Below are 25,584 nucleotides of genomic sequence, written 5' to 3'. Positions count from 1 at the left end.
TGGCAGCACTGGGTCTTCTCAGCGTCCTCTGAGCCCCTGGCCTGAGGTCCAGCCCTCTGTTCCCTGCCCTTCCCCGCCTGCGCAGGAGACCCACGTCAATGTTGGTGTTGTAGACAGTGATTTCCAGCACTGAGTTGTCCGTGGTGGTGTCCACGTTGGTGAGGTCGTAGAGGGAGGACGACACGGGTCCGTACGCCCAGTCGGTGAACTTCCTGGACAGGCTCCGGAGCCGCTTCTCCTTGATCTCACGACTGAGGATGTACTTCAGGATCTGGGACAGGACGAGGAACAGCTGTCAGCTGCACAACAGGGGCTTGAGGCCAACAGGGCTGGACCAGCCAGAGGCTGGCTGGGCCCAGGGGATGCACCCGCCCAGGATGGGTGGAAACCTGCCTCGGCGCCTGGCGCCATGGCCCCTGGGCCCTGTCTTTATCTGTGGAATGTGCACAAAGCTTGCTGTTCTGCCCATCTCACTGGGGGTTGTGAATACCAGGGACAAAAGGGGTGAAGGTTCTTCGCAGGCTGCAGCAAGCTGCACGATCAGCTTGAAATGCCTCACGCCAGCTGGGGCCCCGGTTCAGTGAAAATTCCAGGCACTGATGATTTTTTAGAAACAGTTTCCATTTGCTCTGGACTTGAGAAGAAGCCAGAAGTGTTCTCAGCGTCCCCAGCCCACCCTAAGCCAAGACCCTTCCAGCTGTGGCTCACCACTCTGGCCAGAGAGGTGGTGACGAGAGACACACCACACCCTACAGGGAGGCCCGTGGGACTTCAGTAGGTCAGTGATCCTCAAAATCTGCTGCATGTTAGGGTCACTGGGAAACTTAGAAATTCCCACAGCATGGCCAGGTGCGGTCGCTCACGCCTATAATCCCAGCACTTTGGGAGGCCAAGGCAGGTGGATCATTTGAGGTAAGGAATTCCAGACCAGCCTGGCCAACATGGTGGAACCCTGTCTCTACCAAAAATACCAAAATTAGCTGGGTGTGGTGGTGCGTGCCTGTAACCCCAGCTACTCAGGAGGCTGAGACAGGAGAGTCGCTTGAACCTGGGAGGCGGAGGTTGCCGTGAGCCATGACTGCACTGCTGCACTCCAGCCTGGGCGATGAAGTGAGACTCTAGTCTCAAAAAACAAAAAAACGAAAAAACAAAAAAAAATTCCCACAGCATCAACTAATGAAATCGAAATCTCCAGGGCGGGACCCAGGAGTCTGTATTTGTGAAGCTTCCTGGCTGGCTCCAAAGTGCAGGCTGGACACAGAGCCACTGTCTCTGGCTTCCTACTTCCAAAAAGCTGAGCCCTGGGTTATCCCAGGATGACACATGGGCTTCCTAGGGCACCAACTCAAGACCCAAGAGGAAGGGACTGTTGGGAAGGACAGTGTCAGAGACCTGGCCTCACAGGACCCCCTGGGTTCCCATCCCATCTGTCATGATAGCCCAGGCAGAGAGCTTCTAGGGATAAGGCCAGGTCTCCCCATCCCGCACCCCAGCCTGTAAAAGCCCCAGGACGGTGGCCAACCTGGGCAGCATCCAGAAAAGTTTTCTGGAGGACACGGAACAGAGGAGGGAAGCAGGGGACAGGTGCCTCCCCCAGGCCGGCCACAGTGGGCACACTGTCCCCTAGAAAACAAGGGGGTCCTGGGACCATGCTCCGTGCAGGAAGCCTCCTCCCTGGGCTGGGGTGGCAGGGACAGCACCCGCCACAGTGGCACACAGGGAAGATGGCCTTGGAGAAGACTCTTTCTGCAACCACAAGCTGACTCTTCAAAGCCCCAGCAAGCTGTGACCATGAGGGTAGGCAGGAGCTGCGGGGAGGCAGACGCACAATTCCTCCTCTGTTGAGGCCGTTCTCCATCTCCTCCTCCCCGACAGGAGAATCAAAAGGCCCCTTGTGGGTCCTAGCCCTGACCACTTGGGACAGGACCAAGGCCCTCGGGGCAGCTGACCAGGGAGGCGGGTACCCTGAGGCTGGCACAGCTGCGATTACTCAACAGCCACCACCCCGCAGTGTCCTCTGATGGCAACCCAGGAGCCACAGCCTCCTCGCAGAGCGCAGAGACAGTGAGGCTGAGGAACACGCTTGGACCCCGGAATCAGTCCCCTGAGAAGAACATCTCAGACCAAGCCATGACGCCGGCCCCTGAAAGAGATCTGAGCCCAGCCCTGCTCAAGTCTTCACCAAGGCTCCCAGCTAAGCCTCCATTTCTCAGCCACATCACACAAGGCAAGAGGGGCCCAAAGCAGCCACACTCTCTGCTGGGGACAGAGTTCCAACCGGACAAACAGGCTGGGGTCTCTCCATAATTGGGAAATGGCAGCACATTAGCTCTGGGCCGGGAGCAGCCATTCTGGAACTCCCGTCCTTGTGAGAGGCAGAAGGCCCCAAGGGCCACCCACTGCCAGGGCTACTGTGTCACCTCAGCCTCAGGCTCCCCCAGCCTGGCCCTTCCAGGACAAGAGATGGAAACGCGGCATATTGGGGACTGAAGTCTAGAGAGTGGGCTGCATCGCACCAGCTCCGCGTGGCCCCTCAGAACAAACCCACCTCGGGCCGCCACGCCACTGCAGTTCTGGACCCAAGGCTGGGACCTTCTCAAGGCTGAGGCTGTGGTCTGTGAATCCCCGGTAGGGCCCCCGGGGCTGAGAGAGTGGCAGCTGTGCCCCCCGACCTCCCGACCTCCCACCTCCCCGCGCCCCATGGCCCCACCTCGGCCTTGCCCATCTTGGCTGCCAGCTGCAGCGGCGTGAGGCCATCGTTGTTGCGAGTGGTCTCCAGCTCCCAGTTGCCACTCCGCAGGAGGATCATGTCGTACATGCGCTTCACGAAGTCGTTCTGCGTCCTCAGCCACGGTCACCAGGGCGTGAAGGATGTTGTTGCCTCGTGAGTCCTGCGAGGTGATGTCCGTCTGCTCGTGCTCCATCAGCAGCTGCACAATCTCAGGCTGGTTGGTGCATGCTGCCAGGGCCAGGGGCGTCTCACCTGGGGGATGGGCGCACCGAAGCTTGGTTCCCTCATGGGCCGGAAGCAGCGTCCCCCAAGCCCCAGGACTGGGGCCCGTATCCTATCTCAGCAGGATGGGCAACACAGGTTCCCTGGCCCTCTCCCCATCTCCCGCTTCTATGGGGAAGAGTGAAGCTAGATCGCTGCGGTAGCCTCCTAACTGGCCTCCCTGCCTCCACCCTGGCCTTTTAATACTCTGCTCAGCACAGCAGCCAGACCAACCTGTTAGAGCTTCCCCCAGAATGAAAACTCAGGTTCCAACGACAGCCCACAAAGCCCTGCATACTCTGACCTCCTCTCTCCCTCCTGCCACAACGGCCTTTTTCCATCTCCTCCAACACGCGACCCGGGGGCCTTCGCTCGGTTGTCCCCTCTGCCTGTAGATAGCCGAGTCACTTGCTCCCTCACCTCCTTCAAGTCCTTGCTCAAACGTCACATTTCAGTGAGCCACCCGAACCACTCTATTTAAAATTAAAATCCACCCTCCTCTTGCCCCAGATTCCTTGTCCTCTGCTTTACTCTTTTTTTTTTTTTTTTTTTTGAGATGGAGTCTTGCTCTGTCGCCAGACTGGAGTGCAGTGGCGCGATCTTGGCTCACTGCAACCTCTGCCTCCTGGGTTCAAGCAATTCTCCTGCCTCAGCCTCCCGAGTAGCTGGGACTACAGGTGCACACCACCATGTCTGACTAATTTTTGTATTTTTAGTAGTGATGGGGTTTCACCATGTTGGCCAGGATGGTCTTGAACTCCTGACCTCGTGATCCACCTGCCTCAGCCTCCCAAAGTGCTGGGATTACAGATGTGAGTCACTGCACTCGGTCTACTTTGTATTTTTTAAGAGCACTTATCATTTTGTATCATAGTGTATAAAACGCTTATTTATAATGCTTTTTACCGATGGTCTCTCCCTGTCTAGAACGTAAGTTCCATGAGGGCAAGGATATCTGTTTTGTTCACTGATATATTTCAAGTACCTAGAACAGTACCTGATGTAAACAGTAAGTGCTCAATAAATGCTTGTTAAGAAAAAATAAGGCAAGTGACTCACATGAAGTCACACAGCAAGCCTGGGACACGACCAGCCCTGGACACCAGGTCTTCCGCTGCCTCCCCTCTCCTCACCCCACCCAACAAATGCTTCCCAACACCAGCTCCAACCAGGTCCTATGCAGGGTAATACAGACACACTATGAACTGGACAAGACCCCGTTTTCCAGGACACCCACACCTGGACACCCAGGGCTGCCCAGAGCTGCCCAGAGCACAGACTAGCTGGTGATTTAAAAACCACGCAGAAGATAGTCCCAGCTACTCACGAGGCTGAGGCATTAGAATCGCTTGAACCCAGGAGGCAGAGGCTGCAGTGAGCCGAGATGGTGCCACTGCACTCCAGCAGCCTGGGCAACAGAGTGAGAGTCCAAAAAAAAAAAAAAAACCACCCAGAAGAGAAAATAGATGGGTGATCATCAGTCAGGCAAGCCTGGGTGGCAGGAGGGGTCTCCTCTGCAACAGAGTTGCACAGAGAAATTTTTGGGTGTGACGGAGCCATTTGTTCCCTGTCCTGATTGCAGTGGTGGTTAGCCAACTCGACGCATTGTGAAAATGAACAGAACTGTCCTCTAAAACGGGTGACTTTCACTATATCTAAATTATGCATTTCATTTTTTTTTTCCTAGAGCATCCTAACCCCAACTGCTTCTGGACTCTGTGACTTCTCAGGCAGGGGAGTTCTGCCCTCTCACTCTTGACTCCCTGTCTGCAGTGCTGAGATGCACTGGGCCCCGGCACAGAGGTCAGAGCTGGAGGCCAGGACACCTAAGTCAACGCCCTGCTACCATGGGGAAAGTCCTTTCCCTTCGCAGAGCCATCTCCTCACCTGTAAAATGGAGCTGCCTCCTTGGCCTCCCTCCCAGGTCTCTGTTCCCTCAGAGGGCTGCCCAGGACAACGCTTCTAAGACCACCAGGTGACACCACCGGAACATGGACTCCTCCCCCAACACCTCTTCCCAGCCCCTCCTTCTCTGGTCCACCCTGGTGTCCTGCTCAGATGGACATGCCCAGCCTCCTCCCCTCCTGCCCCTCTGGGGCACCAGAGCCTCTTAAGGCAGGGACAGTGCGGGTGGAGCTCAAAGTGAGTGGCCCCTCCCTTCCTCCCTCCTTCCTTCCTTTCTCTCCCTCCTCCCTCCTTCCTCCTCCCTTTCTCCCTCTCCCTTCCTCTCTCCCTCCTCCTTCTCTCTTCCTCCCTCTCCCTCCTCCCTTTCCCTTCTGTCTCCTCCCTCCCTGCCTCCTCCCTTCTTCCTCCCTCCCCCTCCTCCCTCCTCCCTTCCTCCCTTCCTCTTTCCCTCTTCCTTCCTCCTCCTCCCTCCCTCTCATTCCTCCCTCTCCCTCCCTCCTCCTCCCTTCCTCCCTCCTTCCTGCTTCCCTCTTCCTTTCTCCCTCCTCCCTTCCTCTCCCTCCTCCCTTCCTTCCTCCCTCCTCCCTCTCTCTCCTCCCTCCTTCCTGCTTCCCTCTTCCTTCCTCCCTCTCCCTCCTCCCTTCCTCCCTGTCCCTCCTCACTTCCTTCCTCCTTCCTCCTTCCCTCTTCCTCCCTCCTCCCTTCTTCCCTCCTTCCCCCTCCCTCCCTTCCTCTGCCTCCTCCCTCCTCCCTCCTCCCAGACTCCGCACCGGGCGGGGGGCGGCACCCACCGAAGTAGAAGCCTTCGTGTTGGTACTTGGGGTTGAAGAAGGCCCCCTTGGCGTGGGCGTTGACGTCGGCGCCGGAGGCGATGAGCACGGCCGCGATGTCCCCCTGCCGCCGCTCGATGGCGATGTTCAGCGCCGTCTGCCCTGCGGACCGGCCGGGGACGCGACGGAGCCTCAGCGCCGGGAACCGGGGCCTCTTGCCCACCCTCTCTGGCCTCCATACCCTCCCCGAACCCACGGGGAAATCAGAGCCCTGGTCTGTGTCGCCAGCTACCGGGAATCCCAGCTTTATTCTTTGCTTTCTTCATGCCTGCGCGGACCCAAGGAATGTTTGCGGAGCGCCTGCTCCGGGCTCCGGCCCCAGGCGCTGGGGGTCAGTGGTGCCCGAGATGCAATTTCGATTATTTTCCACAAGAAGCCCACAGTGTCACTGAGAACTAGGTGCCACGATTCAGAGGGCTGCAGGAGCTGCGGTACCCAGAGCAAGGGCCCTTCACAGCCAGAGAGCGTCAGGGGGCTTCCCGGAGCTCTCTAACCTGGGACCTCAAAGTTTAGCGAGGCGGGGTGGGGCCAGCTTATCAGCCAGGGCAGAGCTTGTGCTAAGGGCCAGAGTCACAGAAGGCCTTGAATTAGGCAACTGGCATGACGAGAATGTAGGGCTTGGTGCATGGGTGTTTTCAGACCTCTCTGGTTGCAAAAGTGGAGGATGCGTTAGAAGCAGTCCAGAGCAGTGAAAGAAATGATGAGGCCTGTAATCCTAGCACATTGGGAGGCCAAAGCAGGTGGATCACCTGAGTTCAGGAGTTCGAAACCAGCCTGACCAACATGGTGAAACCCCGTCTCTACTAAATATACAAAATTAGCTGGGCGTGGTGGCGAGCACCTGTAACCCCAGCTACTCTGGAGGCTGGGACAGGAGAATCACTTGAACCCAGAAGGCAGAGGTTGCAGTGAGCTGAGATCAGGCCATTGCACTCCAGGCAGGGCAAGAAGAGTGAAACTCCATCTCAAAAAACAAACAAACAAAAAAGACAAATGACGAGGCCTGGACTAAGGGGAGGTGGAAGGCACATGAAGGGTGGAGAAAGGAGGAAGCCCAAAGACCCTCCGGAGAAAGAGCCTTCGGGATGACCGGCTGGGGAGAAGGGTGTCTCAGGTAAGATCTAGGTATCCAGCCCTGGCGGGTGGGTGAATGATATGCTGGTGACACAGCAAGAGGAAAGAAGGGCAGAGGGAGAGACACTAAGCCTGCTGGAGACCAGAGAACTTCCAGATGGAAGGGACCAGAACGCTGCAGTGGGGGAAGGGTCTCAAAATGCACCAACAGAAACAGCATTTTGCAAAGAGCTGCCACCGTGCCATAAACAAAAATAGTCTTGGTGGATTAAAGAACTAAGCTTTAAAACAAATTAGAAAGTTTGTTTATAGCTAACCTTTTGGTAGGGAAGACCTTCTTAAGCAAGATCCAAAAGGCAGAAACCATAAAGAAAAGGCTGACATATTTGCCTACATAAAGGTTTTTGGTTTGGGGGGCTTTTGGTTTTTTGTTTGTTTGTTTGTTTGTATGTTTGACATAGGATCTTGCTGAGTCACCCAGGCTGGAGTACAGTGGCGTGAGCATAGCTCACTGCAACCTTGAACTCCTGGGCTCAAGTAATCCTCCTGCCTCAGCCCCCAAAAAGCTAGACTTTCATATTTGGCATAAGAAATGCTCTAAGACATACAGTTAATCAAAAAAAGCAACTTGTAGAATACAGACATGATGGTACTATTTTATGTTAAATAAGTAAATCAATAAAACTATTTCTGCGTACATATATACACACACATGTGTGGACTACAGGCCTACACCACCACTCCTGGCTTATTTTTAAAATTTTCTGTAGAGACAGGATCTTGCTGTGTTGCCCAGGCTGGTCTTGAATTCCTGGACTCAAGCAATCTCCCTACCTCGGAGATTTCTGTATTTCCGAATGAAAGACAAGTGATAGGCTGTGGAAAATATCTGAGATATATAAAAAGGCAATGCGTTTAAGGGCCGGGCGCGGTGGCTCACGCCTGTAATCCCAGCACTTTGGGAAGCCGAGGTGGGTGGATCACTTGAGGTCAGGAGTTCGAGACCAGCCTGGCCCACATGGAGAAACCCCATCTCTACTGAAAATACAAAAAGAAAAATTGGCCAAGTGTGGTGGCGGGCGCCTGTAGGCCCAGCTACTCAGGAGGTTGAAGCAGGAGAATCACTTGAACTCAGGAGGCAGACATTGCACCACTGCACTCCAGCCTGGGCTAGAGAGCAAGACTCTGTCTTTAAAAAAAAAAAGGCATGCCGGGCGCGGTGGCTCACACCTGTAATCCCAGCACTTTGGGAGACCGAGACAGGCAGATCACGAGGTCAGGAGATCGAGACCATCCTGGCTAACCTGGTGAAACCCCATCTCTACTAAAAATACAAAAAATTAGCTGGGCATGATGGTGAGCGCCTGTAGTCCCAGCTACTTGGGAGGCTGAGGCAGGAGAATGGCATGAACCCAGGAGGTGGAGTTTCCAGTGAGCCGAGATCGTGCCACTGCACTCCAGCCTGGGCAACAGAGCAAGACCCCATCTCAAAAAAAAAAAAAAAGGCATTGTGTTTTTAAAAGTCTATAATATATTAAAAGCGCCTATGAATCAATAGAAAGACAAATAACCTAAAAGAAAACTGAGAAAAGATTATAAACAAGCACCTCATAGAGGAGAAAACACACGCAGTGAATAAACAAAGTGAAAGATGTTTGGAATCCCTGGTGGTCGGGAAAATGAAAATTAGAACCTAAAGAGTTAACCCTTTTCACCCACCAGACTGCAAAAGAACAACAACAACAAAAGGATAGTTTGCAGTGTTAGCGATGAGTAGGAGAATGAGTATTTCTGTACACTGTTGTGGAGAGAGAGTAAATTAGTACTTTTAGAGACAAATTTGGCAATAACTATTAAAACTTTATTTTATTTATTTAAAAAAAAAATTTTTTTTTTGAGATGGAGTCTCCCTCTGTTGCCCAGGATGGAGTGCAGTGGCGTGATCTTGGCTCACGGCAACCTCTGCCTCCTAGGTTCAAGTGATCCTCCTGCCCCAGCCTCCCGAGTAGCTGGGATTACAAGCGTGCCCCACCACGCCCTACTAGTTTTTGTATTTTTAGTAGAGACGGGTTTTCACCTTGTTGGCTAGGCTGGTCTGGAACTCCTGACCTCAAGTGATCCACCCGCCTCGGCCTCCCAAAGTGCTGGGATTACAGGCGTGAGCCACCACGCCTGGCCACTATTATAACTTTAAATGTGCATGCGCTTGAACCCAAATATTCCAATTCAAAATATTTTCTGAAACATATGTGCACCTGTGCACAGGGTCATAGACAAGATCGTGCACTGTGACATTGTCACAACACAACTGGAAACACCTGACTGTCAGTGGGGGAGTGGTGAAATTAGCCAGGGTGCAGCCGCAATTGCAGACTAATCTGGTGAAAAGAAGCGAGACTTTCATATTTTGGCATAAGAAGTGCTCCCAGACATATAGTTAATAGTTAATCAAAAAAACCAACTTGTAGAATACAGACAGTATGATACTATTTTATGTTAAATAAATAAAACTTTTTCTGTGTGCACATATGCACACACATATGTCAAAGGCCTAGAAAACTCCTCAGAGTATATAGGTAAAGGACTTTAAAAAAAAAAAACTTACGTAAAATGCTGGGCTGCTTTACCATGAAACTCTATTCATGTGATGTGGATGTTGTTAGGCTGGGTGCAGTGGCTCAGGCCTATAATCCCGTCACTGAGAGGCAGGGGCGGGAGGATTGCTTGAGCCCAGGAGTTACAGACCAGCCTGGGCAGCATGGTGAAACCCTATCTCTGCAACAAATAGAAAAATTAGCTGGGCGTGGTGGAACGCATCTATAGTCCCAGCTACTCCGGAGGCTGAGGTGGGAAAATTACCTGAGCCCAGGGAGGTCGAGGCTGCAGTGAGCCGTGATCGCGCCACTGCACTCCAGCCTGCCCAACAGAGTGAGACCCTGTCTCAAAAATAATAATAAAATAAAGTAAAATAATAAAAATAAACTGTTATATTGAATCTGATGATGGATGTGTAGAGGTTTGTTATTCTAATAACTTTATGTTTAAATTTTTTATAATAAAAATGTCTTAATTGAAGAATTGCTTAAAAAAGTAAAACTCTGAAGGCCTCTGATAAAATGCTTTAAAATGATATTAATAAAGTTGTGATTGGTTCCTCTTAGCAGCATAGGGAGGAAATATTCACCCTTGCCCAGTGGGGAAACTGAGGCTCAGAGAGGCAAGGGAGTTGCCTGTAGTCCCAGCTACTTGGGAGGCTGAGGCAGGAGAATCACCTGAACCCAGGAGGCAGAGGTTGCAGTGAGCCGAGATCGTGCCACTGCACTCCAGCCTGGGTGACAGAGCGGAACTCCATCCCAAAAAATAAATAAATAAATAAATAAATAAATAAATAAATAAATAAAGTCATTGCTCTAAATAAGGTAATTTTATATTTTAAAAAATGCTATGAAAATAAATGAAGATAGTGTGACAGAAAGTGACTGGGGAAGAGCAGCTTTAGGGTGGACAATCAGAGTGGTCACCTTGGGTCCTGCCCAGAGTGTGGAAGAATGCTACCCTGTTGGTCCTCGGGCCCCTCTGCTCCGGGCGGAGGAAATGCTGAGAGGAAGGAAGGCACCAGCTGATGGGTCAGAACGGCGGTGAGGCTGGTTTTCAGGAAGACAAGAATAAATAGCTCCTCCCACCATTCAGAGAGAAAGGAGGTGCCCACAGCCCCCAAGACCTCCTCGCCCCAGCAAGAGGCAGATTCATGAAAGGAGAGAGAAATGGGAGGCTAAGAACAGGGAGAGGTAAGGATCTGTGACCAGGACGGCAAAGCCTTCATAGAAACACTAACAACCTTCCTTCATTCACTCATGCAAAAAATATGTACTAAGCATCTCTTATGTGAGACCCTAAGGGTACTGGGAAATGAACTGTAAGCAACAGACTTCGTCCCTGCCCTTAAGGGAAACATGTTGCTAGCAAAGGTAGTTCGTAAGTCCCACAATACTGACAAGAAGAAAGGAGGATACAAAGGGGACTGAAAAGGGAGAATTAGGACAAGCAAGCTTGAGGCACTGGCCTGAACCTCCCTGTCTGCAGGGCTACTGTCAAATCCTTAGAGACAGGCTGAGAATGTGATATGGTTCATCCGGTTTCTCTCTTTGCATTGGCTACCAGGGAGCTCAGTGAGCAGTTTAGCACTCAGTTGCAGCAGTCTTCCCTAGGTTTCCTCTCCTCTGCTCCATACCTTCTAGTTTGTCACAATCCTTGGCTTCTTCTTATATATAACAAAAATGCTTTTGAAAGTCTGCAGAGTTCAAATAATAAATCACAATTACTTTCTCCCATGAGAAGGGTTAAGGGCCAAAGCTAAACTCCCACCTGGAAAAAGCTAAAATGTGGCAGGGCGTGGCGGCTCACGCCTGTAATCCCAGCACTTAGGGAGACCGAGGATCACCTGAGGTCAGGAGTTTGAGACCAGCCTGGCCAACATAGTGAAACCCCGTCTCTAATAAATACAAAAATTAGCTGGGTGTGGTGACGCACGTCGGTAATCCCAGTTACTCAGGAGGCTGAGGCAGGAGAATCGCTGGAACCCAGGAGGTTGCAGTGAGCAGAGACTGAGCCACTGCACTCCAGCCTGGGCAACAGAGCCAAACTCTGTCTCCAAAAATAGAAAAAAAAAAACCAAAAACCCTCAAACGTTTAGTGCCCCCTGGCATATCAGCAAGACAGCATCCATTTATACTTGAGCCAATCATTTTTGCCACAAGCACCTCATAAGACCCTAAAGAGCTGTTGACTGACTCCAAAACTCAAATGAGGACACACCTTACTGATTTTCCCCAGTGGATTTCCTGGCAGGGAGTCACTCTCCCAAATTTGCTCCCCCAGCACCCTCTCTGGCCCACTTACAAAGAAATCCACAAAACTGAGACCCGAATGGGGACAGGTGATGATGATGACGGTGATGATGGTGGCCCCTGCCCGGCTCTCGTGCCTCGCTTCCAGCCTTCTTTGCGTTGCTCAACCACGCCAAGCTCAATCCCATCTTAGGTCTTTTGCCCTGATCCTTCTTATCATGTCGGCCTCACACCAAAGGTGACCACTCTGATTGTCCACTCTAAAGTTGCCCTCCCCCAGTCACTTTCTGTCACACTATCTTCATTTACTTTCACAGCATATTTTATCTAAAATTACCTTATTTAGAGCAGTGACTTTATTTATTTATTTATGAGATGGAGTTGGGCTCTGTCGCCCAGGCTGGAGTGCAATGGCGCGATCTCGGCTCACTGCAACCTCCGCCTCCTGGGTTCAGGTGATTCTCCTGCCTCAGCCTCCCAAGTAACTGACATTACAGGCACCTGCCACCACGCCTGGCTAATTTTTGTATTTTTAGTAGAGACAGGGTTTCACCATGTTGGTCAGGCTGAACTCCTGGCCTCAGGCGATCCACCTGCCTCAGCCTCCCAAAGTGCTGGGATTCCAGGCGTGAGCCACTGTGCCCAGCCTCAGAGCAGTGGCTTTAACCTGTCTTGTTCACCAATGCGTGCCTGTGCCAAAAACAATGCCTGGCATGGAACCAGTGCTCAAAATTATTTGCAGAATAAAGGAAGAAAGAGAGGGTTGCCTGCAGCATCCCTGAGTACCATGCCACATGCTTGGGGCTCCTCGGTGGCAGCAGTGCCTCCACGTGGCCTGGCCGGCAGTGGCCCTGCGGCCCCACACCCCACCCTCAGAGACTCCGTCTGCACAGCCCCTCTGCGGGCAGGATACCTTCATAGGCCTCCTCTGTGTACTCAGCGTTGATGAACCTGCCCAGGATGTCATTCTCTTCGGCAAAGGCAAGCAGGATCCGCACGACCTCCTTGGTGTTGGGGTTGATGTTTAACAAGGCCTTCATCAGGCAGGTCTTCCCCGTGTCGGAGGCCGTCAGCTTGTGCATGAGGAAGTCTGCAGGCAGGGCCATGGATGGAGTTAGAGGAGGGCCCCGGCTGCCCTCGGCCCTCCCAGCCCAGAGGGTGTGGGAGCTGCAGCCGCAGACCTCAAGCCCCTGCTCCAGACCCCGGCTCCCAGGTCTCACACTTGGCCGCTGTCCTCCTCCATCTCCTGTGCTGGCTCCTTGCTTTCTGTGGCCTGTAGGAGCCTTATCTGAGGCCTTTGGCTCTTTGCCCACTGTATGGCTTCCTGCTGTCCACCCCCCTGCTGCCACCCTGGAATCTCTGTCTCCAGCCTGCCCCCTCCTCGTGGCCTGCAAATAAAGCTCATGGCCTCCCCATCAACCTGATACTGCACTGGTCCCCGAGACACCCAGAGCTCCACCAGCCACCAAGCTACCCAAGTCTAAATGGCACCATGCTGGACCCCCCCGTCCCTCGCTCCCCAGGTCCTCAAATCCTGCCAATGCTCCTGGCTGAGAGCTGCTCAGAACCATTCCCCTTCTCAAGCCCTGCTTCAGGGTCCCAGCCCTGCCTGAACAGCGGCCTTCTCCAGCTTCACCCCGCATCTTCCGCACAGTAGTCAGACCCGACTCTCACCTGCCCAAACCCTTCTGTGGCTCTGCATTCCCCTCAGAGTCAAGTTCAAAGTCGCTAGCCAGAATTCAAGGCCCCTCACACTCCAGCCTCACGGATTGGTAAGGGGAGGGGAAGATGGGCACCAGAAGCCAAGCAGGGCCCCCAGCCCTGCACCCTCTGCCAGGCTCAGACACTCACCAGGCACATCCTCGTCCTGGCGCCGCCTGCAAAGCTCCTGCAGCTCCACCAGCAGCTCCACCAGCTCCTCCACGCAGCCCTCAGACACGGCTGCAAAGATGCGCTTCTTCAGCCGCCTCTTTTTCTTCCTCTGCTCTTCCTTGGCCAGGTGTGCACTGAAGCCAGAAAGCGTTTCCAACTCACCACACACGTCCTCTCAAGCTCAATCTCTCCTTTTCCCCGCCAGAGCTGCCTACAGGGCGCTGCACCTGCCGCCAACGTCTCCCATGCCTGTCACAATGCCTTCAAACCCCTGGGCTCTGTGTGGACCCATCAGGCCCCCCTTGTAATCCATATGCAATCACATTTTGTCAAAATACCTATGTTTGGATGCATGAAGTACTGATCAGGAAGGATCTATGCCTATTAATAGACGTTACCTTGAAAATATAAGATTTCATATTTTATGAACTTTTTAAAGTTGTTTGAACTTTTTAAATCTATCCCTCCCTGTCCTCCCACTCCAGATAAGCAACCACGGTAATGCGTTGATGTCTCCTTTTGTTTCTTCTTTTTTTTTTTTCTTTTGAGACAGAGTCTTGCTCTGTCACCCAGGCTGGAGTACAGTGACACAATCTCAGCTCACTGCAACTTCCACCTCCAGGGTGCAAGCAATTTTCCTGCCTCAGCCTCCTCAGTAGCTGGGATTACAGGCATGCGCCACCACGCTCGGCTAAGTTTTGTATTTTTAGTAGAGACAGGGTTTCACCATGTTGGTCAGGCTGGTCTTGAACTCCTGACCTCGTGATCCTCCTGCCTCAGCCTCCCAAAGTGCTGGGATTACAGGTATGAGCCCTGCGCCCAGCTATGTATTTTTAGTTCACATAAATGGTATCGTGCTACAATTCTTGTTCCACTGCATCCTGCTGTTTGAATGTTTCACAACAAATGGGTTTTATAGAATTCAATACTCCACTCCTTCCCTGCAAACGTCCTACATGCCATGGACCCATGACTCCACTTGTCTCAACCCCCAGGAATGGTGGATTCTTTCTCCTTCCTGCAGGGCCCCAGATCCTGTCTCTCTGGCACCCCCAGCCTGGGTGGGCACAGTGGGAGGAGGGGGAGGGGCAGACTTACCTGGGGCTGTTGGGATTGGATGGGGTCTCTGTCACATCATCCTGAGGAGACTGGGGGGAGTCCATGTCATCACAGTTACCAGAGATGCTGGAGGTGTTGGCGGGGGGAACAGAGAGGGTTTTAAACTTTTAAAATGGGCCAGGTGAGGTGGCTCATGCCTGTAATCCCAGCACTTTGGGAGGCTGAGGCAGGTGGATCACTTGAGGTCAGGAGTTTGAGACTAGCCTGGCCAACATGGTGAAACTAAACTGTCTCTACTAAATCGTCTCTACTAAAAATACAACAACCAGCCAGGCGTGGTGGCATGTGCCTGTAATCCCAGCTACTTGGGAGGCTGAGGCAGGAGAATCGCTTAAACCCGGGAGGTGGAGGCTGCAGTGAGCTGAGATTGGGCCACTGCACTCCAGCCTGGGCAACAGAGTGACACTCTGTCTCAAAAAGATAAATAATAATAATAAAGTTTTATAATAGACGGTGGTAGCATGCCACAGCCAGGCCTGGCCCCGTGACCCAGGGCAAGTCACCGGCCACGTGCTGGAGCTGAAGGCTGGGCCCAGGGCAGGGGGTCGGGCTGGGGCCCGTACTCACCACTGCCGGATGTTGGAATCCATGGGCTTGGAGAAGACAGGAGGAGAGGTCTTGGCAACCGTGGGGTTGGGCTCAAACCCTTCGATCTCCAGGAAGAAGTGTGCACTGAGGGAACACGGAGGAAGTCTGTTAGGGCCGAGCCAGGCAGAGCCTGTCTGCCTGTGTCCTGCCTCCCGGCCACAGAGCATGCCCCCATGCTGAGCACACACCCTGGCCAGCTCTGAGCCCAAATGACCTCGCCCAGCCCTCCCAGGAGCCCTCGGAGATGGACACTGTCATCATCACCTACGTTTCACAGATGGTCTCCGGGGAGCTGCTGGTCAAGTGTGAAACCAAAGAAAAGCACTGAGGCGAACCCCGTTGATGTAGAGGTTGATTTTGCCGAGGTTGAGGACACACCCGGGAGAAAGACACACAAGCCCCAGTGGGATCTGTGGCCCACACTTCCTCCTCTGAACAGGATTTTGAGGGCCTCAATATTTAAAGGCGAAAAGTGGGCAAGAGAGAAAGGAGGAAAGAAAAAAAAAAAAAAAGAGGGAGCAGGCTGGGTGCAGGGGCTATAATCCCAGCACCTTGGGAGGCTGAGGCGGAAAGATCACCTGAGGTAAGGAGTTTGAGACCAGCCTGGCCAACATGGCGAAACTCCGTTTCTACTTAAAATGCAAAAAAAAAAAAAAAAAAAAAAGTAGCCGGATGTGGTGGTGGTCACCTGTAACCCCAGCTGCTCGGGAGGCTGAGACAGGAGAATTGCTTGAACCTGGGAGGCGGAGGTTGCAGCAAGCCGAGATCGCGCCACTGCACTCCAGCCTGCGTGACAGAGCGGGACTCTGTCTCAAAAAAGAAAGAAAGAAAACAGGGAGCACAGGGCCACATTCTTGTGAGGCTTCGATTCTGCTTACTGAGTACATGTGTTGCACGTGAAAAGGGGTGGGTAGAAGAAACAGTCAATTATGGATTCATCTTGCGCCCAGTAAATCTGCACTTTACAGAAGATAAACATGGATGTACGGTGGGTCACGCCTGTAATCCTAGCACTTTGGAAGGCCTAGGCGGGCAGATCACCTGGGGTTGGGAGTTCGAGACCAGCCTGACCAATATGGAGAAACCCTGTCTCTACTAAAAATGCAAAAATTAGACAGGTGTCGTGGCGCATGCCTGTAATCCCAGAGAAGGAGAGACACTGGCCTATGAGAAGCAAGACGTACACCCAACATGTGACTCCCAGTCAGACACAGCCCCAGCTCCACCTTCAGACACACCCACAAACACAGGCACCTGTGTCCTTCGAAACCACAGTCACACACACAGAGAAGAGCCTTCTGGCTGACGACAACCCGGACCGTGAGGATGAGGTCGAGGGTGACCTCGGTGGCAGCAACACTCCTGCCCTGCAGCTGCTACAGGACAACTGCAGCCTCTGTGGCCTGGCCAGGGACTGTGGCCTCCTGACCAGCAGGGCCTCTCTGGGCACACGGGGCTCCTAAGCACCTTTGCTGCCTCCTTCGTTCTCAGGCCCAGAAGGACCAACATGCCCCTTCCTTCCTCACAAGACTACAGAAAAGCTCCCAAAGGGCAGTCTCAGCCGCGTCACATTCAGGAGGGAGGGCAGCAGGGAAGGGATTGTGGCCCCATTCTGCAGACAAGAGAACTGAGGCTCAGTACGGAGAAGCAGCTCATCCATGGTCACCCCCCAGGGTAAAAGTCAAGGTGGTCAAAGAACCTGCTTCCCGATGTCCAGGCTCATAGTCCACACTGCAATCCACGCTTCTCTGCTCTCGCCTTAGCAATCTGAGCCTTCTTCCAGCTAAACTAGCTCCAGGGGTTGGCCACAAAGGGAGGTTGCTTGGCACAGTCACTTCCTAGGGTGGGGCAAGCAAGAGAGAGACCCCGGGCTTGCCCGAGGAATCTCTGCCCTTTCCTCCAGCACAGACAAGCCTGGAAGGCTCAGCGCTAATCCAGAAATGGAGATACGTGGGGTGGAGGGCAGTACTGGCTGCCAGTCTCATCTGCCTCACCTGCCAGTCTCCTGCCCACCAAAAGGAACCTTCTGATCTGAGCCCCCAGTCAAATCCTTCTTCCAAAAGGGAAGATGAAGGGAGGAGTTAAACCCTTGCCTGGGAACCTAAAGCCTGGGTTCTAGTCCAGCTCTGCCTCTGCCTCCTGTGTGACCCCAGATGATCAGTTGCCATCTCTGGGCCAGTCATCTTCACCTGAATGGATGATGGTTGGGCCAGATGATCCCTAAGGCCTGGACCCTGGAGCCAGGGCAGCTCTGGGATCGTCCTCCTATGGAATGTCCAGCTGAAGTGGGCATCAGAGGTCAACCAGTCTGATTGCCACTTCCCTGCAGCCCTGCAGTGCCCCAGAACGTTCACCCTAAAGTAGTCACTCCGCAACAACAGCCTGACCCAGAAGCTCCAAACACATTTGCTGGTGGTTCAGCCCCAAAACATCCCGGTTGAGATTTGCCAAATTATCTCCAGACAGAGCTCCAAGCCCTATACCCACAGCTTTTCCCCCAAGACTGTCGGTCCAGTCCCTCCCCTGCTCCCCATCCCGCCGTACCTGTCTGCATTCCTCAGTGTTGCATTTACTCAACAAATATTTATTGAGCATCGACAATGCGCCAGGCACTGTCTCTGCAGCTGTTTCTGCAGTCTATGTCTGGAGAAGGAAGCCCTTGGCAGCTGGAGCACCAGATGTGAGAAGACAGTGATAAGCGCAGGGCTGGGGAGGACCCCAACTGTTGGGCACAGACCTAACTCCTGGGGCAGAGCAGCTGCTAGACCGTGAGGGTCTGTCCTGCGCCCGCCCTACTGGTCACTGCACACACCACATCCCACCCAGCATCATAGCACATGGCAAGGCCTTGGCCCTGTGACACCCCGGCTCCTGACCTGCTGGAGGTGCTGTTTGTTCCTCCCTTCCTTCTGTCCAGACCAAAGGGCACCAGCTGGGCGTGGCTGACCCAGGTGAGCAGATAGCTCTATACCATTTCTACTGCATTTCTGTTCCTTTAAAGTCAAAGAACTATCCCTGAACAGCCCAGGGCTGGGAAGGAGACTGTCCGTCCATTTGCTTTGTGACAAGAAATGCCCAAGTGTTCTGGGCTCTGCAAGGCCAGTGCCTCCACAGCCTCCATCAGTCTGTGTCTCTGTCCCTGGGCATCACCTTTTCCAGGGTCCAGGAAGGAAGCCAAGATGACAGCTGCTCTCAGGGAATGGCACGGTGGTTCAGGAGCACTCCCAGGTCCAAAAGTCTCTCCTATCTCCAGACTCCCTGGTGCCTTTGATTCCACCATTAGTGCCTGTTTCCTTAGGGGTCAGCATTGCCCTCTTTCTTCACCTATAATTTATTCTTTTTTTTTTTTTTTTTGAGACAGAATCTTGCTATGTCACCCAGGCTAGAGTGCAGTGGCACAATCTCGGCTCACTGCAACCTCCGCCTCCCAAATTCAAGCAATTCTCCTGCCTCAGCCTCCCAAGTAGCTGGGATTACAGGTGCCTATCACCACATCCAGCTAATTTTTGTATTTTTTTTTTTTTTTTTAGTAGAGACGGGGTTTCACCATGTTGGCCAGGCTAGTCTCAAACTCCTGATCTTGTGATCCACCCACCTTGGCCTCCCAAAGTGCTGGGATTACAGGCGTGAGCCACCGCCCCTGGCCTTTTTTATTTTTTTTGAGACAGAGTTTTGCTCTGTTGCCCAGGCTGGAGTGCAATGGCACAATCTTGGCTCACTGCAACCTCCACCTCTTGGGTTCAAGTGATTCTCCTGCCGCAGCCTCCCAAGTAACTGGGACTACAGGCGCATGCCACCACACCCGGCTAATTTTTGTATTTTTAGTAGAGGCAGGGTTTCACCATGTTGGCCAGGCTTGTCTCAAACTCCTGACCTCAAATGGTCCACCCGCCTCGGCCTCCCAAAGTGCTGGGATTACAGGCATGAGCCACGGTGCCTGGCCTTTTAATTTATTCTTATCTTTTCTGTTTCTCTCTGGGCCCAAGTCCCCTACTCAGTTCTGAGGGGGATGCCCAAACCTTCACATGAGGGTCCTCAGAGAGCCTCTGGGGCAGAGGAGTGGACAGCAATTTAGGAGACACGTCAAGCTCAGCCCTTGGCTGGGCGGAGGAGGCTTTGCAGAGCTGAGCCTGGAGCTAAGTCTGTGAATGGGGGGGATGGGCTCAGAGAAGGCGGCTTGATGGTTCCTGCTGAGGAAAGGACCTGGGATTTTCCCAAAACTCTGTCCTCGTGTTTTTCCCAAGGTCCAAACTTCCCCTGGAAAAGTGAGAGCGGATGGGAAGGGGGAGGAGAGCCAGGGAGGTGGCCCTTGCCAGCTTAGCTCAGGGATGTCTGCGCCCTTTCCTGGGCAAGCCCACCCAGACCCAAGCTGCCCCCGTGGCCCCACACGACACCTGTCTGGTTCCACCTCCACCAGTTTTCCCTCTTGCCTTCCAAGATGGAGCCTCCACCTGGCTCTTACCCAGCATTTCACAACTGAATTTGGCTCATTCCTCCTGACCTGGATCTTCTCCTCTGATGCGCCATGTCAGACGGCACCGCCATCCCTCCAGGCCCTCTCACCGGGATTCCTTCTCCTCCCTTACCTCCCATGGCTGGTCCCGCAGACCCCATGATACTGATACCTGTCTGTGCTGTCCCCTCCTCTTTATCCCTGACCACCCAGGCTCAGACATCACCTCCTATCACCTGGGCTTCCCAAAGGCCTCCTCATGGTCTCCCTGCCATCAGCCTGTCCTCCAATCCATCATCCACGCAGATCCCCCAGAGTCACCTCTCACATCTCACCATGCCCTCCCTCCCACGAAAAATCCCTCCATGGCTCCCCACTGCCCTCAGGATTGTCCAAGTTCCTTGACTGATCCCCAGGACCCAGCTCCAACGGGACTCGTCTCCCCAAAGACTCCTCTACCACCCGGCATTTCAGCTACACCAGACTCCTCACCTCAGTGACCCCACCCTGAGCCACTGCTCCCATGTCCCTCTGCCCAGATGCACTTTTTCCTTCCTCTCCACATCCTCTCTAGCACCACCTCCTCCAGGAAGTCCCCTGAGACTGCCTACAGGATCAGAATAACCTGCCGCTCTTCAGGCCCCATGGGGCTAGTTCACCTCTCTGTGGTCACTTCCCACTCTCTCTTCGACTCCCCTTTCACCAGACTGTGAGCAGGCGTGGGCATTTTTCTCTCTATGTCCCAAACTCCTTATCCTGAGCCCAACGCTGGGGCTGGTACACAGGACACCTCAGTGATTATAGCTCCAACTAACAGAGGGGAAGCACCAAGCTCACCCCTGGCCCAAAGGGGGCCTGGGATACAGGCAGAGGAAGCAGGGCCACCCTGCACTCAAGGGACGCACAGGTGAGGTGGGTTGGGGGACAGCTTGAAAGGCACCAAATGAGCTGGGGGTGCAGGATCTATAATGGAGGCAGCGGAGGGGCGGGACGGGTGACCCTAGAGAGGTCCTTTCTCTGCTCCAGGTCTCCTCCATGTCCCCAGTGAAGAAGTAAAGCTGATCATCCCAGCCCTGCCCAGTTCCCAGGGGCTCCGTGGAGTGATGAGGACAATGATGATGGTGAAGGTCACAGAAACACTCTCAATGCTGAGCACTGACCGCGTGCCAGGCGCTGCACTGAGCACTTTGTTGACTTGATCCCAATTAACCATCATCCTATAGTTGGTGCCATTGCCGGTGTCCCCATTCCAAAGGTGGAGTTCAAGAGCTTGAATAACCTGGCTGGGTGCAGAGTGGATGGAAAGCCGCTGGTGTGTGTGGAAAACGTGCCAAACAGAGGCTCCAGGTCACCTGGAACTTCCACCCAGCATTTTGCTCCTCGTCTCAAGGATGGCTCCAGCCATCCCTCACCTCCCTCAGGAGCCCTCCTGACTGCTCCTGCCTCAGCACCCTCTGATCCCTCCAAGGAGGCTTCCCTAATTGTGCCAGTCACACTGACCACCCCAGCTCAGCCCCCTGAGTGTGCTGTGCTCCCCCCGGCACCATCCCCCAGTCATACCTCGCCAGGCACCAGGTCACCCCAGGTGAGACTGAGAGTCTCAGGTCTCCCCAGGGCAAGGGCTTCCTGATGGGTGCCAGGCCCCTGCTCGTGCCCCTCACGGTGCCACCGTCCCTGTCCCGAGCTCTCCAAACCCACCTCTTCTTTGTGGGGGTGATCTCTGCCGGCCTCTTCTCTGGCAGGACGGCAGGGTTCCCACTGGGGACAGCAACTCTCTTGCCCATGAGAGGCACCATCTCCTTAGGGTGGGCATTCATGGCTGGAATACAACCACAGGGCAGATGCTCAGGCCGGGGGGACGGGGGGAGCTTCAGGGAGTTTAGGACCCCCCGTGTGGCTGCATCCAGCTCCCGTTCACACTACCTGGGACAGGAAGCTCACTCCTCCCTTCCCAGGTCACCAATCCTTCTTCAAGGACAGAGAAGCTGTCCCCAAAGCTTCCCCAGCTCCCCGCTCTAGCACCCCCGATGCTGTGGTCCTAGGAGAGCCCAGTAGGGTGTCCCGGCAGAGACCACCATGCCCCTGTCCTCTCTCGTGACACCCTCTCCAGCCGACCAGTCCCCAGGCGGACTCCCGAGCACTAGCTCTGCTTTCTCGAGGTCCCTCTCCGATTTTGTGATGAGCAGCTCTCCAAGAGTTTTGACCTCCACAGAGCAAGATTGTCACCTCCTTTGCTCTAGATGTTATGCTCCTAGTAATACAGCCTCAAGCTCCTCAGGTGTTTTGGATTCCTCAGTGTCCAGGTGGTCTCTGCAGCCAACACACCGATCATCTCCCCCGCCCACCCAAAGCTGCGTGTAACCAGCTTGTGGCTGCCTGTCCATTAGACTCCCCTCTCACTAGCTGAGTCCCCTTGCCCCAGGCAGAGGAGGCCGACCCCCCAGTCCAGACCTGCTTTACTGATGCTCAGTGTGGGCTGGGCACTGTGCCGAGCTCCGAGGGGTGTGGGGATTGGGGAAGGGGGACTGATAGATCTTCCAACAAGACCAGGATAGACCATACAGGCTGCTGTGTGGAGGAAGGACAAGCCGGGCAGAGGGCAGAGCCTGGGAGGGTCAGGAGTGGCGGGAGTGGCGGGAGCTGCTGTGGCCGGAGAACCTGGGGAACTCATGGGGACCCTGGCAGCAAAAGCCGTGCGGGCAGGCTGGGCCCTGTATAGTCATTGAACACCGCATAAGAGCTGTGGCTTTAGGCAGGCACAGTGGCTCACACCTGTAATCCCAGCACTTTGGGAGGCCAAGGTGGGCAGATCGCCTGAGCTCAGGAGTTCAAGACCAGCCTGGGCAACATGGTGAAACCCCGTCCCTACTAAAATACAAAAAATTAGCCGCGCGTGGTGGTGCACGCCTGTAATCCCAGCTACTCAGGAGGCTGAGGCAGGAGAATCTCTTGAACCCAGGAGGCCGAGGTTGCAGTGAGCCGAGATGGCGCCACTGCACTCCAGCCTGGGCGACAGAGCGAGACTCCTTCTCAAAAAAATGAATAAAAAATAAATAAAGTTTTTATTAAACACGAAAAAGGAGCTATGGCTGACCCCCAGGGGCAGCTGGGAGTTGGGTGCAGAGGCTCTGGGTTACATAGGAGAGTGCGGGCTGCATTGGGAGGTGGGGAGACCAGAGGCCAGGGACCAGGAGGAGGCTGCTGCCGGGCCATAGGGACGGGGAAGGGGGCCAGCTGGCCACAGAGGGATGACACGGGCGGGGAAAGGGCTGTGTGGACAGGTGGTGACTGTGTGGTCAGGGGGTGCCACTCTGAGCTTGAGTCACCCTCAGGGGACTCACCCGGAGACACCTAGGTGGGGGCAGGAAGATGGATTTCTGTAAGAAGAACCCAGCTGGGCGGGGTGGAGCTGGGGCCACTGGTGATCCTACCCCAGTAGGAAAGCTTCCTGGAGGAAGTTTCCGGAGCCGCGTGTCATCAGGCTGGAGAGAGTCCCCCACCATCCAACTCAAAGGGAGCAGGCTCAGGATGGGGGAGGCATCGGCGAGGGAGAGCTTTGGCCCTGGAGCGTAGGCAACCTCGAGGCCAGGCAGGTGGAGCAGCCCACAGAGAGGGACTCCTGGGCACCCGGCCCTCCCGTGTCCAGTCACGGCCTGATGAGGACGGGTAGCCTCTATGGCTTTCCCCATCCCCACGTGGCCTTTGGTGGACTAAAAGGCTGGGACGCACCGAGCGTGAAGGAGACAGATGAAGGGCGCGTCTCTCGCCCCTCCCAGGGCCTCTGGTTTCCTTTCTGGGAAGTGCGCTGAATGGTCCCCAAGGGCTCTGTGGCCCTGAGAGCTGGTTGCTCTCTCCCTTCTCTGGGCCCGAGAATGTGGCCTGCCCTGGGCCTCTGGGGCAGGAGAGGCTCAGGGAACTCCAGACCAGGGCCGCAGCAGCTGTCATTAGCTCCCTGAGTCACCCCGTAAACCCCACGTTCTCACCTGCTGGAGTCTCTTGTTGCCCTGGCCCTCCCTCTCTCTCCCAATCCCTGACACTGATTGAAATGGCCTTTCCCATGCGACAGACCAGGCCGCGGAGCCACAGCTGCTGACTCAGCACCTGTGAGATACCTGGGCCCCACCTGTCTCCCGCGGTGGGGCCACCTCCTCCCATCCTGAACTCCCATCACACTGCTGCCCCAGAAAGCCGCCTCCCTGGGCCGGCCTCGGGAAGCAGGAGCCTCTCCTCTACCCCTCAGCAGTGGTGAGGTTGAGATGTCCCTCCCCAGGATCCCCAAACCTCAGGGGAATGTTCTGAGTCTGTAAGGACCTGTATTCTCACACATCCCTACAGCCAAGAGTGCACGGCCTTGCTTTCCTGGCTGGGGCCCAAGCTCCTTCCAACCCTCCTCCCAAGGCCTGTTGGCCAAGGGCAGACATGGCCCAGAGGACCTCTGAGGGCCACGCTCTGGGCTCCCCAGGGGCCTTGGAGATCACCAGCTGCCTTGTGCACGGAAGACTCACCTGGTGAGGTTCTGGGTGGTCGTGGCAACCCTTGCCCTGAGATCACCGCATGTCTGGGGCCCAAGGCCCCCGGGTGGGACTGTGGCTGAGGCGGCGGGAAGCTCTCATTGCAGGCAGAGGGATGGCTGGAATGAGGCATCAGAGGCAGAACTGGCTGAGCCACCTGCCCTCGGCGCCAGGCAGGCCACGCCCACCAGCCACAGCTGCAGCACCCGCCCACCCACGTGGCCCATGTGAGTCACCCCCACACCCACACAGCAGCCTCACCCCCACCGGAGAAAAGGCAGGGGAGGCCGAAGGTGCCAAGGTCGAAGTTCTGGGTCCAACTCCTCCCTCTCTGGCATTCCATGCTGGGCAGGGACTACCCATCTCAGGCCTCCGTTTTCCCAACTAGGAAATGGGAATGATAACACTTACTTTCCAAGGGTGCCGTGAAGAGCCAAAGAGATCACAGAGGTGGGAGGGCTTAGTGAAGGGTCAAGCGCTCTGCTCTGTCCCCTGGGAGGGAACACCACAGCCCAGGCCTAGCCTGGTTGACCTCAGGGCGGCCAGCCCCAAGACTCGGCACTTGTTCTCAAAAGTTGGTTCCTGGGATCAGGTCTCTAGGGGACAGAAGTCCCCATTTAATGCTGTCCACCGGCAGTCATGCATTATGGCCCTTAGTGTCAGCCTCACCCCCTTCCTGGCTGAATGACCTTAGCAGGTCATTTCTCCGAGCCTCAGTCTCCTCATCTGTGAAACGTGCTTCATAAACCCACTTTGCAAGGTTATCGTGGGGCTTCAACAAGTGCAAGTAGAAAGGGCCAGAACAAGGCCCAGGGCACGGCAAGAACTCAATAAACAATGTCGGCTCTTAGCTATGATTGCTTTTGTCATCTCAATGTATTCTCCCAGCAACTGCCCGGGTTGCCCTTCTCCAAGGCCAGGGCATCACAGGAAGAATCGGTGCCCCCTCTCCTGGCCCAGGCTGCAGCTGTGAAGTGGGTGGAGCGAGGTCAGGATGGCCCTGTGTGTCTGGCGTCACTCAGGAACTGCACACCTGCTCCCCGGGGCGAGATGTGGACAAGACACGGCTGGGACAGAGCAGGAAGTCTCTGCTGACGCGGCCGGAGCTGGCACCTGATGGGCAGGGAAGTCCCCAGCTGTGAGCCTCTCAATCCTGCATCATCACAAGCTGCCTGGCCTGGGGAGGAGGCAGGAGGCAGGTGAGGCTTCTAGGCCACGGGAGCGCAGGACCCGTGGCCGGTAAGGGCAGACCAGACTTGCAGGTGTGGGTGAAGCAGGAGACCGCTTCTGCCGTTGAAGTCAGGGGGTCCTGAAGTTCCCACTCACAATTTGAAACCTCATGACTGTGCCTGAAACTCCACCGGTAAAGCCCGACCTGGGGCTGACCACGGCC

General features: G+C 54.7%; 1 protein-coding gene across 1 annotated transcript in view; it reads right to left on the bottom strand.

Moving 5' to 3' along the window:
* Positions 1-24,635, bottom strand: part of LOC129470481 (transient receptor potential cation channel subfamily V member 3-like) — a 40,531-nt gene extending 15,896 nt beyond the window's left edge. Inside the window, 11 exon segments of the mRNA XM_063629670.1 lie at positions 95-271; positions 2,711-2,840; positions 2,842-2,983; positions 5,689-5,829; positions 12,562-12,738; positions 13,500-13,654; positions 14,619-14,705; positions 15,207-15,311; positions 21,379-21,499; positions 24,186-24,310; positions 24,603-24,635. Of these exon segments, the coding sequence (XP_063485740.1) occupies positions 95-271; positions 2,711-2,840; positions 2,842-2,983; positions 5,689-5,829; positions 12,562-12,738; positions 13,500-13,654; positions 14,619-14,705; positions 15,207-15,311; positions 21,379-21,497 (1,233 nt within the window). The 5' untranslated portion in view covers positions 21,498-21,499; positions 24,186-24,310; positions 24,603-24,635.
* Between the last annotated feature and the right edge of the window lie 949 nt (positions 24,636-25,584).

The sequence above is a fragment of the Symphalangus syndactylus genome, chromosome 20, assembly GCF_028878055.3.
Source record: "Symphalangus syndactylus isolate Jambi chromosome 20, NHGRI_mSymSyn1-v2.1_pri, whole genome shotgun sequence".
NCBI lineage: Eukaryota > Metazoa > Chordata > Mammalia > Primates > Hylobatidae > Symphalangus > Symphalangus syndactylus.
This window is presented reverse-complemented; position numbering and strand designations above follow the sequence as displayed.